This window comes from Ictidomys tridecemlineatus, chromosome 6 (assembly GCF_052094955.1).
Source record: "Ictidomys tridecemlineatus isolate mIctTri1 chromosome 6, mIctTri1.hap1, whole genome shotgun sequence".
NCBI lineage: Eukaryota > Metazoa > Chordata > Mammalia > Rodentia > Sciuridae > Ictidomys > Ictidomys tridecemlineatus.
Window position 1 is genome coordinate 92024633 of NC_135482.1, and position 14093 is coordinate 92038725.

Sequence of the window (14093 nt, forward strand, 5' to 3'; positions counted from 1 at the left end):
CACCAGTGAAGAAGAACAGATTACCTGCAGTGTACAACCCTATACTTGATTCCCAAAGTGAGAAGCACTGTCCCCTTGAATGTGTTTGGAAACATGCAGGAATGTTTTGTGTAGTCAGAAACAGGGACTTGACAAATATTGGCTGTCCACAATGAGCAAGAGGATTTCATATAAAAAACTGTCTCATCTCCTATATGCCACATGACTTCAGAATGTCACACAAGAATAATTTACCATAAAAATAAATTTCATGTACTTTACTGCAATGATATTGAAAAAATTTCAAAGAATTAAGTAAAATAATTAAGAACAAAGTTGTCATATTTAAACGGATTAGGAAGATATCATTTAAAAATTGCTCAATAATGTACTTTTTCTTCCCATAGTATATTTTCAAAACATCATGTATTTCCAACTACATGATGCATAATTTTAAAGGGGTTTAGTACAAGAATTTAGTTTTCATCGTTTCAAGTGTGAGTTTTAAAGGATTCAAGACTCAGTGCCTTTAGTTGTAGAGAAATGTGCCTACTGAATAAATTAAAGAAAGATTTTGTTTTGTTTTGTTGGAGATTTTCTAAAAATGCCTCATAGACACAATGCTACCCAGGGTGTTATTCCACTGATAAAGCACTCCTTACTCATAGCTGCACACATGAACGTATGAGAGAACAAAGATAATTCAGGTACCTATTATAAATTAATAGACACCTGAAAGCCTGATATCAGTAAACTGTATCACCATTTGGGAAATAGTTTTGTTATTGTCTTCCATATATTTAAAATTTTTGAGATTTAAAAGTGGTAAGAGATCTATGTTGTGAACATTACCTATTGAAATTATGAATTCACTTTTGAGTTGTTTTCATACTGATACTGTCCCAAGAGGTCAACAACACAACTTTTTTGCCAATCCATTCTCCATTGCCTGCTGCCGATTATAGGATCAGAAACTAAATGCATATCTTAATATATAATAACCATTATCCAACTATTCCTCTATCTTTCCTACCCTTCCTAGTTTCTAGTAGTCACTATTTTACTCTAGAAGATATATGTTGTGTTACACAGTGTCACTTCCAAGTTGTATGTCAAATTATAAAGAATTATTTGACATTACTGCATAGTAAGTTTCAGCTCATTTGCAAGAATACCCTACCTTCCTCACCTTCCCCCATCCACAGTCTATTGTTTTCTTGGTATGTTATCTCCACATTAAGGTCATCTACCTCTTGGTCTCATCATATGCAAATACTTCTAATTTCTTCTGATTTTACTCTAACTCTAGATTTATTCTAGGGCACACTTGTATCTGGGCTTTCTCAGTTATTTATTATTAATTAATTTATTTTCAGTTGTTCCTTATATCATTTAAAATATTCTTTTATATATTTATGGTTATATTTTCTGAAAATTATAAATTATCAGGACCTACTGGTCAGTTCTTGCAAATATAAACTTGTTCATTTGATCTATGTGTATGCAGTAGGCAACTTCATAAGTCTTTCAGAGTAGTTGTGTTTGAACACACATACATAGGGGACTCTATTATTTTGTTATAAATATTTTTCATTCATATTGATTTTATATTCATATGAAATTATAACAACTTTAAAAAAACTAGTGTGTGGGTTATTTTAGCTATGAGTGTCTATTTAAGATAATTAATAGCCATTTAAATGAAAAGGGGATGTTGTCTAACAGTTAAAAACACTGCACTAGATATTCTCTAACATTCATCCATCTTTAAAACGAACTGTGTTCATTTATGGTTTTAAGAATGGCAAATACACCTGTCTCCCAGCATAATATACAGTTTACTCACAAAAACTTATTCTAACTTGACTATATTTTTGGGTAGTATAAATGTCTACCTTCTGCTTCTTTATAAGAGAGAATTAGCTGTTTTCTGTTATTATTTCATTGAGTCAAGGAGCCCACACTGAATTAAGGGATCAAGCACTAGTTCTCCCAGTGTGATAGTTTCTACACTTGCCCATAGACTCCTACCTAGCTTGACAAGGCGGAGTGTGGAGGTGTTGCTTCCTCTTTCTGTGCAAGCCGTTACTGAGAGGTTGTATATGTCTCCCGGAGGTAAGCTGAGAATCGCAGTCATGACATTTCGTGTTACCTGGAAGAACACCAAAATCCAGGGCTTAAACTTCTATTGAATGAACCAGCACACTATTCTACACAATTACAAGGCTATAGCACCATTCTTTCTCTGTTTTGTGCTGTGATCTACAATTATATTACTTATATTACATATAAGTTATGTTCTCTGAAAATTATACAAATTTCTCATTTGAGCCAAATGCAAGGAGACTTAAACATGTATATCCGCTCTAGATAAAACAATTCAGTAATCCAGTCCCTTATTTGATATAGATATTGCTCTAGTGTTTTCCCATATAGTCGCAGCAGATTTTAGAAAAGATATTGTTGGGTTGTTACCAATACATATATTCTGAAAGGCTCAGAAGAAACCTAGCTATGTCTATAGACATGGCTTTCTACCTAAAGACTACATTTCCCATCCTCCCCTGCAGCTGGGGGGGGCATGTGATCATGTGTGCAATGAGTGAGTTCATATTCTATAAGTGCTGGGCCTCCAAGTCCTCTCTTGCCTTCTTCCTGCAGACTGTAGGATGGACGAAATGATAATGAACTTCTCCTGTGCAAATGACAATTCCACATAGTGACAAAAAGAAATAGAGCAAGAAAATAGAAAGGACCTGGATGACCCATACTAGGCTATAATTAAAAACAACAAAAAACTTGTATCTTGTTTTTTGTTTGTATGTTTGTTTTTATTATAGTACTTTAGTCTGTATCCTAATGAACACAATGCTTAAAAGCTAATAAACTTGGAGAGAAGAAATCAATATCCCCAGTGTATCCAAATATTTAGGTGTTGATGATACATGGAGAAAATATTGAAATTTGTTAATTATCATTTTCTTGAAAATGTTTGGCATCCTGAAGAATGATCTCAAATCATAACTTTAAATATAAATTAAACCAATAGTTATTTCAGCGATTACAACTCACTGTTAGAGATTAAAGATTAAGTTCTACATAAGAAAGAATGTAATTTTGGGTTGTTCTATTTCCTGAGCTCAAACAGTGCCAGTTGGTATACAAACATATGTTTATCTACATAAATGTTTGCTTAGTGGTTTTCAATAGTCCGTGCTACTAAATGTTGAGATGCCTAATATTTGAATTAAAAAAAAACATACGCTCTTTTTAATTTTCTTCTTTCCTTCTGCAACAACCATCCAGTGCAGCATTCTAGAATGGGACAGGTCAGTGGTGTCATCCCCATATGTCCAGCTGATAGATAACAGGCTATTGAAATATTCCACAGAAGTGATTTCTGGAGCTACAGGGGCTATGAGGGAGGAAAGAGATACAACTTAGTACAAAGGACTAATAAAGTACTTATCAGGAGAGGATGAAATCCCATATAGCAACATTTTAGGGAATTAAAGCTAACATCAGGCAATGGCCTGGGGACTCCTGGATCTCTCAGAAGCAGAGAAGGCTGGGTACAGTGTGGGCATTTATTTCATGGGACTTCATCTTGTGTATCTCAAACACAAGATAGCTAGACCCAATGGTGCCCCCTGTTATGTGATCCTGTTACAGGGTTCCTAGTACGTTTCCTTGCTTGGGTATGCTTGTTTCAGTCAATTATTAGGCATTGGTAAAGTTATTAACCAAGCAGTATTGGAAAACTTGGGGTCCTATAGTATAAAATCTCTTCCATTGTGGTACAGTGAAGATGTTGACGGGAATAAGGAGCAAAAGGAGAGAAAGGTGAAGAACAGAATATATCGTAGCTCTCTAAGTAGGATAGAAGGCAAATGTTATTTCTATAAGATAACAAGACAGAATCATTGACAATGTCCAGCCCTGTGGTTTCAAGAAGTATTACCCAAATTAAGGTGGTAAAGGAGAAGGAATAATTTTTTTTTTTGAAAATCATGCCACAAAGCTAAATTCTAACACTGCACTTATTTTACATCCTAACACAGTTAGATTTTTTTAAATTGCTAATTTAGGAGCAGAGTTCATCACAAGATTTATAAAACATGAGCTCTGAATGCATATTTTAATGAACCTGGTAATTCTAAAGATTTTAAGAAACATTTAATTTATACATGTAAATTGGCATGACAACTATGAAATATTCTGTTCTGAAATGCAGCACAAAGCCAACAAAAATGGGAGGAACATTTATGTAAATCATGAAGCTTTCTCTTCATTAGCATGCTGCTAGAACTCATAACAAACACATATAACTGACTATGCCTTCAAAAACAATTATTCACTGAAAACTTTTAATACCTGTATATAAATAAAAACACATTTCTGTTTCATAGGTAATAGGAATTAGCATTCCTAGCATGCTTTACATAATCATGAACTATCAACAATACCCACATCTTATTTCAGAATTTTCTAATATAGGAAAAAATAACTGTGGCTTCTTTATATAAGATATTCTAAGGTACTTTATCACATCCAAATACCTATACACGTATTTCCTCAAAGGATATTTTCTCATATTCTAATTTTAGTGAGGACAAGAACACTTTTTAAAATTACAAACCCAGCCATGCATAGCAAACCCAACAAGCACTGGTCTTCAGATTTTTGTACTTCATATTGTTGCTTCAAAATCCATCATAGTGCTAAAAGACCACCAGATGTCACTGTTTGTTTAGTAATCATTATTTGCTATCCAAGCCCAATTAACTATGGACCTGGCTTGCAAAGTTGCCTAACAAAGATAATGGAATTGAGGTTCTAATGAGTCACAATTAATTCAAATATTTTATTCCTATTTCCTTTTATATCAATTTGGCAATTAGATTAGATTTCAAAGGGAAACATTATATGGAAATTAAATTAAATTTCATAGGGAAATAAAGCATGAAAGAGTCATTTATTATAAATAAGATCCTTATTTGAAATCCTGTAAGAAAAGCCAAAAAAGAATATAATTTCCATTGCTTTAAAAATAAGTATAAAATATACTTTAATAGTGATTTATATTTAATTCTGACACTATGTTATGAAGTATTATACTTATGGATATGAGAATTGAAACCATCTATATTAATATGCTTAGATAATAATACTTTAGACCATTGGTGTCAGTATGGCTGAGATGTTTGTTCCAGGAAAAGATAAGAAATTCCTAAAGACCAGCGTGCTGGGGACTGTTAACTGCTCATCAAGGTAAATAACTCTTTTGTTAACTACTTTTTTTTTTTTAATCCAGACTTCTGTGTGCACCTTGACTATTATACATTTTATTCCAACTCAGTTCCCTAGTTTAAAAGGCACACCTTGAACCACTCAGAATGGTGACTCCTAAGATATTTTGTTTCTCATGTCCCTCTCTGAGACACTGCAAAGAATCTGTTAAGGTGGTATTTGAATATACAAAGTTTTGCTCTATTAACCAAATATCAGGCAATATTTTAGATACACTGATAAAAACAAGAGCTCAGGACCATTAAGATAATTGTTCAAGCTCTGTAGCTGGAAGTGAGCAGAAACTAGTTTTGAGTTTTTCAGATAGTTGTTCTGCCTGAGAAGAAAACAGTATTCTCTGAAAGCTAATTTCAACTCTAAGAATTATTGATACAGTGAAGTTTAATTATAAAGTATGTGATCATTAACACATTCAAGAGGTTAGCACAGTGATTTTCCAAGGATTGGTATTTTCTCCTTTTTTTAGTCTTTTTTTTCACTTACATATGCAGTTATTACTATTAACATCTGAAAAAAAAGTACTTTGGATATTGATTTGTAAAGAAAATGACATATCATGTAAATTGATTGTGTAAGAATTCACATCTGATTGATTTCTTTCCATTTGTTTCATTAATAATTTGAACAGAAGAAAGCTAGATGTCCAACGAGGAAAGGATTTTGGCAAAATTATTCATCATCTAATAATTCTAATTAACAATAAATCTCTCAGTACGACTCTGTACAAGTAGAATGTATTGTCCAAAAACAAGTTCCTGAAATCTCTTAGTTCAAACAACAAGGTTAATGTTTTTTTGATGAATTTCTACTTTTCATTGTTTTCTTTAACTGTTGATGGTATAGCTATATCATTTAAGTTCCTCAGTGATCTAAGTAGTATTTTAAGTACCTCAACTTTGAGCAATGTATTTTGCTAAGTAACATCTTCAATAAAGAGGTAATAAGACATAATAATAATAGATAATTGATACCACTGTCTTCTCAATTTTGCACGTTAAAAAACCTGATGCGTGGAAAAGTTAACTTGCTCCAGGAGATCTCTCTTCAAAGCCTACTTTAAACTCCTGCATTGTACTCTACCACAGCCAGGCTGTGACTTTAAAACTGGCTTAATTAGTAAGGAAATGGATGCTGCCTAACAAATATACTCATTGCATGGGTAAGGTCAATTGAGTGTGCTGTGTAAAGCCGAAGGCTCTGCTGCTATACCCCTGTTCTAATCAATCCCAACTGGGAAGCACATGTCAAGGGCAATGATCAGAGCAAAACTAAGTCAAGGGCAGCAACTAAGAATAAAAATGACATCTTAATTTTTAAAGGTTATCAATTCAACAAATAACAAATGATCAGAATCAAGTATATTATCTCCCATGAAACTGATGCTCATTCAGTGCTGGGTAGGTGACTGACCCTTTCTGGAGATGTGACTCCTTAGTATCTGCTCAAAATAAGGTTCTCTGTCATGGAAACATCTCCCACACAATGCTCACCTGTTATGAAGCTTATGGTGGAACTGTCACAACAGCTCAGTTCTGGCTCTCCCCATGTCACCATGGTTACCCGGAAGTTGTAGTACCACGCTGGCAACAGATTAGCTATTCTCTGAATGGGGCAAAAAAGCAAAGAGACAAAGGACTAAGAGGAAAGTAATATTTTTGGAGTAGTGCATTTTCATTGGGTCATAATAAAATTTTTATTTTCCTTTTTTTGTGTTTTGTATTTGTAATTCTTTCTGAAGTGAGCCATAATAAAATAAAATACAAAACTAAAATTTTTTGAAGATGATTCAATGATAAACAAACAAATATTTCCAATTTTGGCTTCAGTCTGCAATTTCCTAAATTTTAATACACAGTGAAATAGCACTTGTTTGTAAGTAACCATACATGTACTTCTCCCTATTTGTTAGACAAGTGACCTCTCACAAGTCTGTATTCTTTCAACATGGACCATGAGCCAGAGTCTTGTTGGGTGATAACTACTACAGACCTCACAGGGTAGAGGATAATTGTTATACTTCACGCGTAACTTGCAGGTAACCTATACTTAAAAAAATTATTTAGTCTCACAGAGAAAATCATTTCTAGTTTTGTGAAAACCATTCTGTAATGACCCAGTAATCTAGGTATTGAACCAATTTGTAGATTCCAGAAAGAGTCATCACTAGAGTTAAATAGGGTCAAATAACTATTGAAGGCCTGAGGGAAACCTTTTGTGTTTTCCTCCTTAGGAACAGAGAAGCACAATAAACACTTTCTAAATCTATTCTGCTTTGGGCAAATGCAATAAAAAAAAATGTTCATTGACAAATTCCATTGAGGGGGGAAAGGTAGTTTCACAAAATTCTCTCTCTTAAAAACAAAAATAGAACCTCAAATACCCCAAACCCTAAAAGCAAAAATAACTAAAAGCCTTGAAAATAGCAAACTACCTCTGTGTGTTTACAAAATGATCTGATTTACAAATCACTTCTTTGTGACACATCTGTCGACCTAGGGAAGTGTGACAGCTGGTTAAGGGGCCATTACCACAGACGCAGTTAGGGAGACCGTTGCTGCTATTTCATAGTAGGTTGTCCACTCCGAAGTCATTGTTGCAGGGTTGAAATAAAACATCTCAACCACGTATTTTCTGAACACTCCCAAGTAAGGTCTGGTCCAGCTCAGGACCACTGCCGTCGGGCCCAAGGGATAGAGCATTAAATCCTTTATTCCAGTGGGAACTAAAAAGAAGAGGGGTAGGGAGTAAGGACAGAAAGCCGAGAAGATGTGTTGAATATCTCAGCCATGGCTTCAAACTTCTACTTAAAAATAAGGCTTTTACCCTTCTGACAAAATCATTGAAAGCCAAAGTAAATACATTTGCATCTGATTTTTCCCCCCAAGTAGTAAATGCTAAGGATGGACTAAGTGTTCAGTTCTAGTCATTCCTTACAGTAAGCCCTGTGTATCAGTGGGTGCCACATCTGTGGGATTAACCAATCATAGATGGAAAATATTCTTCCCTCAAATTCATCTGTGTAAAATGACTTTTTTTCTTGTCTTCATTTCCTAAATAATGTAGTATAACAACTCTTTTCACAGCATTTTTATTGCACTAGGTATTATAAGTAATCTAGAAATGGTTTAAAGAGGATGTGTTTAGGTTATATGAAAATACTATGTCATTTTATAGGAGGGAAGTGAGGATAGCACGATTTTGGCATCTATGTTTGCACATTGCACCCCTCCAACCAGTAGTCTGAGAAAGATAAGTCATTATTCTTGTTGCTAGGAACTTACCAATGGCAAATGTCACAGGATCCGAAGGTGGTCCAATCAAAGGGCCTTTCCTTAGGTACATCACAACCTGGTACTGGGCACCAGGAACCAGATTTTCAATAATAGGTTTGCTTGAGTTCACCTATAAACCAATAAGATTTATTTAGAGATGGGCTTTCAGAGTGGGATTTGCAGAAGCTTATGTGGTATTCAGAGCCTCTGAGGAACCACAGTGACTTTGAAATCCAGAAGCCTTTGCTTATGCTGGGAAAGGTCAGATTTCAAAATTAGGATGATTTATAGTTTATGTGAACCCTGAAGGGAACCCAGAACATTCCAATTCTATGGCTGGATTTAATAAGCCCCATGAACTGCTTTATATGCATCAATGTCAATTGTAGCCCTGCACACTAGAGACACATCAGCCTCTAACCATAATCAAATCAGCAATACCATAAGGACAGTCTGACATGCTAAATTGTAGTGTCAGCTGATTACATGCGAAGATCGGTGCAGAAATGTCTTTAGTTTCTCGTCACTTAGAAGCACATAATATCTAATTATAAAGATGGAAATGACCTCAGAGATTATCTAGTTCAAATCACTCATTTAATAGATTGAGAAAGTAAAGCCAGAGAATGGCCAAGGTCACATACTGAAACTCACTGTTGGCAATAGAAGCTTATTGTTGGGACCTCTAATCTGTGGGCAAGTCACTGGCAGAATGTAGAAATACAGCAGTAAGCACTTTGCAAGTCTGTTGGTAACCTTATAAAATAATGTTATGGAAAACGTTTCTCATTTAGATGAGCTCCTTTTCACTTAAAAAAAAAAACTACTGATTATGTAACAAATGCCATATGGAGTCCAATAGTGACAATGTATAAGATGAACAAAATGGATTTATTAAAGTTGCATGTTGAAATGCACATGGATTTATGGTTCAACTAGTGGTTAGGAAGTGAGCTATTTTGACTTCAGTGCCTCTAATATTTAAGATGATCTTCCTTAATGGGAAGAACACAGGTTCTCTATTCAGGCTGCCTGACATCAAACTCTGTATATACCTGGGGATTTTCTCATATATTATTTAAACTTTTTACCTTGGTTTCTTCATTGATAAAATATAGATAATAATATCACATAACTCATAGAGATAAACCAGAATATCAAGAAATATTAACTCTTATAATCAAGTTTTTTTGGCACCTGGGATATAAAATTGCAGAATCACTGCAGGAAGGAATACAAATTAATGAGAACAGTATTGTTAATAGTTTATCTATACTGTAATTTTGAATTTATTTTTTATACATGTCACATTTTATTATTCATTAATCTGTTGATGAACACCTAGGCTGATTCCATAAATTGTCATTGTGAATTGTGCTGCAATTAACATGGGTATGCTTGTATCTCTAAAGTAGGCTCACTTTAATTCTTACAGATAAATACCAAGGAATGGTGTAACTGTGTCAGAGGGTGATTCCATTCTTTGTCTTTTGAGAATGCACCATACTGATTTATAAAATTTTTTTTTAGTTGTAGATGGACACAATACCTTTATTTTGTTTATTTATTTATTTTATGTGGTGCTGAAGATTGAATCCAGGGCCTCACACATGCTAGGCAAGCACTCTACCACTGAGCCACAACTCCAGCCCCTAAACTCTAATGTTTTTAAAAGTTTCATTAAGATTTTTTAGGATAAACATATAGCTGATGTTATAAAGTGTATTTTAATCTCTTCTAATATCAGAAACAAATTATAAATGGTAGAAATTGTGTAATTTAATTGGTACAAAATGCTTTGTACAAAAGCAGTCGGAGCACCACACCAAAATTCCCATTTCATTGACTTGACCAAAGTGAGATTAAATCTGATTAATAAATTAGCTCTTCTATCCTTTCTTTTCTATTTACACTCTTTTGTATCAGTGTTTTTTGCTCACATTTTAGATTTTCAATTTTACTGGGGACTTACACACAAAGGGACTCAGGTGTCCTTAGCTGATAGTGAATTTTCTAAAGAGACAATGTGAATGAGAACATACATTTTATATGTAACTAAACAGGACTATTTCATATCTTTGAAATATATTCTAAGTTGGATGAGGCAGCACCTGCCTATATCCCAGCTACTCAGGAGCCTGAGGCAGTAAGATGTTAAGTTTGAGGGCAGCCTGGGCAACATAGTAAGATGTCTAAAATCAAACAAACAAATTCTAAGTGGCAAAACGAACACATGCTCATTATAAATATTGTTCCCACAGCAGAAGAGTAAATGACATAAATTGGAAGTCTTTTCTGTTCTTATTCCACAAGTCCTGATATTTTGGCAGGAATTCTTCTAGACTCTCCTCTAGCACATATACGTCAATAATATGTTGTGGAGCCATGTATGTCTTATATTACGAACACCGCTCCGAACTCTTCATTTGAATTCTACAGCATGTTATAAACTTCCCACTGTACCAGTAAATGCCAACTTAGATCAACAGTCACTCATTTTGCCTACTTAGAGTATTCAGAATTACACAGGATGTAAAGAGCTTAGATTATTTCAGAGTAATGTTAAAGTTTCTTCAGTTTAATATTTTAGGCTGTAGTTGATTCTAACTATTCAAAGAAATACATGGAATCATAACCACTTAAATATGCTGCTATACATTCATCCTGTTTGTCTCCTTTTCTCAAGATGGCTTCCATTCTCCTTTATTTATTTATGATTACACACACACACACACACACACACACTTCTTCACTTTAAAGAAAATGGTATTGCAAATTACTTTCCTTAGTAACAAAAAATTAGGAACACAAATGCATCCCTCATTTCTAAATATTTGCTACGCTGCCAGCTTATGTTTGTACTTCTACTACTCTTTGCCTATTTTTTATTTATTTATACCTGGAGAATAATTGTAGGTACCTGTGGGGTAAAATGTGATACTCTGATCGATCGATATAGATCACAGAAAGATTTCATCAAGTTAATTTACATTATCTGTTACATCACCAGTGTATCATTTTTTTTAGAAGTAAGACTGTTAAAAATCTATTTTAGCAATTTTGAAATATACTATACATGATTATTACTTGTGGTTACCATCAAGTGCTCACTAAAATGTATTTCTCCAGTATAATTGAAATTTTATAGCCTTTATTCAACATTTTCCCTTTTCCCATCTTCCTCCTCCTCCCTCCAATTTCTGATAACTAATAACTACCTTTCTTCTGTTTCTATGAAATTGAGATTTTTTTTAAAGATTCCATATATATGTAGATCCCACAGCATTTGTCTTTCAATGACTGCTTATTTCACTTAGTATGATGTCCTCCAGGTTCATCAATATTGTTGTAAATGATAGAATTTCCTTCTTTTAAAAGACTGTATAGTGTTCCATTCTGGGTATATACCACTTTTTCAGTATCTATTCATCTGTTGATGAATACTTAAGTTGACTCCATTTCTTGGCTACTTTGAAAAATGCTGAAATGAATGTGGGGTTGCAGAAGTCTTCTCTATATCCATTTCTTTTTATTTATCCTGGACCTCTTTAGACATGTGTTGAAGGCGGGAAAGGGAAATGCTCCTGCATTCTTCTTACTAAATAACATTAGCTTTATTCCCTACAAGATAACTCTATATTCCTTCCATCAATTTCCACCTATCTTAGCATTTCCGTATTTTTCTTGACTGGTTTAAGTTTCAATCTTGAGAACTCAGTTGAAATCAGTCTCACTCCAAATAGGCCCATTACTACCCCTCTTCAGCTCAAGAAATATGAGGGAAAATGTAGTAGAGAGCATGGTGGGAAGAAATATGAGATAGACTGTTAAATAGTGGGGTAGAGATATATTATAGTGACAGTTCTTCTGAGTCTGAAATGTTCTTATTCTATTGTGTGGTCCTTCCTCCATTAGCTCTTAGCTATACATATATTCCAGACTTTTCCATAGAGGACTCCAGAACTACTTCACCTCCCTTCATTGACTCAAAAAAACATCCAACTAAATATGGATAGTAATAAATGCTAATACTTCCTTTTATGCACTTACTATGTTCCAAATGCTGAATTAAACAAAGAGTCCTTTTATTTTTATCATAACTCCATAGGTAGAATTCACTTCTCCCCATATCACAGATGAAGACACCAAGACTTGCAGAGATGAACAAAGCTGCCCCGGTGTTCACTGTTAGATTCAGGTCTTAAACCCACACTTGTTCTGATGCTGGAGTTTGTGCTCTGGACTCTGTCAGGATGATGGTGAGGGTGAACCTCCTGTAAGGCAGCATACGCAATCCATAAAAACTGGCTGGGAATTCAGATCATTTGGATGTTGGCCACTGCTCTGATACTAATCAGCTATGTGACTTTGGGAAGGTCCCATAAATATTCTGTCTTTTACTTCTACCATTTCTTCATTTGATTGTCTTTCTGTCTGATTTTGTCATTAAGTTAGACATTCCTCTAAGTTGCCAGAACACATTCATGGACTAAGACCACACGTAAGAACTAATACACACGAATATGACTCTTCCTCCTTCTGAAAAGTGTGATTATGCACAAGTCTTTGGAGAGGATGCCGAGAGCACATTTACTCTGAAGAATTGTTCGAGTGTTTTACATCACACGGATTTAGCACTAACTTTATGTTCATCAGATTTGTAAATGGATAGTCTTACATTGGTGCTGGGAGAAATGTGTCACAAAACTCCTTCCTGAGAACATTTGCTTGCAACACACACACACACACACACACACACACACACACACACACACACACCATGAGAACACATTGGAAGGCCAGATTCTCAGCTTCATGAAATTAGGGTTCAGGTTTAAATTTGTGCTACCTCATATGACCCACCTTACACACAGTCACTAAGGAATCAGTGGAGTTAAAGGGTAGAGTAGGGACATTAGCAGTGAATCTTACAGATCACTTAGGTAATATAAAAAGCATAATCCTGAGGTACAGACAGTGGTTGAGCAATGTAAGTACAGTGAGACTACAGGAGTGAAACCATGGTGATGAGTGATGGTTGGAGTATCCCTAATCTGAAAACCCCCAATTTGAAATGCTCTGGAATCTGAAAACTTTTGAACACCAATGTTATCCCACAAGAGGAAAATTTCACACCATAAAACTTGCTTCATACACAAAACTATTAAAAATATTTTATAAAATTAACATCAACCTATTTGTATAAGTGATATATGACATAAATAAATTTTGTGTTTAGAATGTGGGTACCATTCATACAAGTCTCATTATGTCTATGCAAATATACCAAAATAAAAAAAAATTGAAATCTGAAATACTTCTGATCCTGAGTATTTTGAATAAGGGATTAACTTAGCTTAGATTGGCTTTAAAATCAATTTTATTTTAGAGCCATATTTTGATTTTCCTTTTGATATACATACAGTACCATTGAATATAAAGCTCAAGAAATATTATTTTTTTCTTTTGGGATAATGTTTGCTTTAAGAAATAAGCCAAAGCCAAAGTTAAACCAGCCCTGGTAAGATCATC

At 34.4% G+C, this 14093-nt stretch overlaps 1 protein-coding gene across 2 annotated transcripts in view; it reads right to left on the reverse strand.

The window, feature by feature from the left end:
• The window catches only part of Ptpro (protein tyrosine phosphatase receptor type O), a 220963-nt gene that overhangs the window by 61004 nt on the left and 145866 nt on the right, over window positions 1-14093 (reverse strand). For both annotated transcript variants that reach the window (XM_040280959.2, XM_005331877.4), the window contains exons 8-12: window positions 8571-8691; window positions 7818-8011; window positions 6780-6891; window positions 3243-3394; window positions 2011-2131 (exon numbers count right to left, since the gene is read on the reverse strand). In XM_040280959.2, the coding sequence (XP_040136893.1) occupies window positions 2011-2131; window positions 3243-3394; window positions 6780-6891; window positions 7818-8011; window positions 8571-8691 (700 nt within the window). The remainder of the gene's footprint in view (window positions 1-2010; window positions 2132-3242; window positions 3395-6779; window positions 6892-7817; window positions 8012-8570; window positions 8692-14093) is intronic.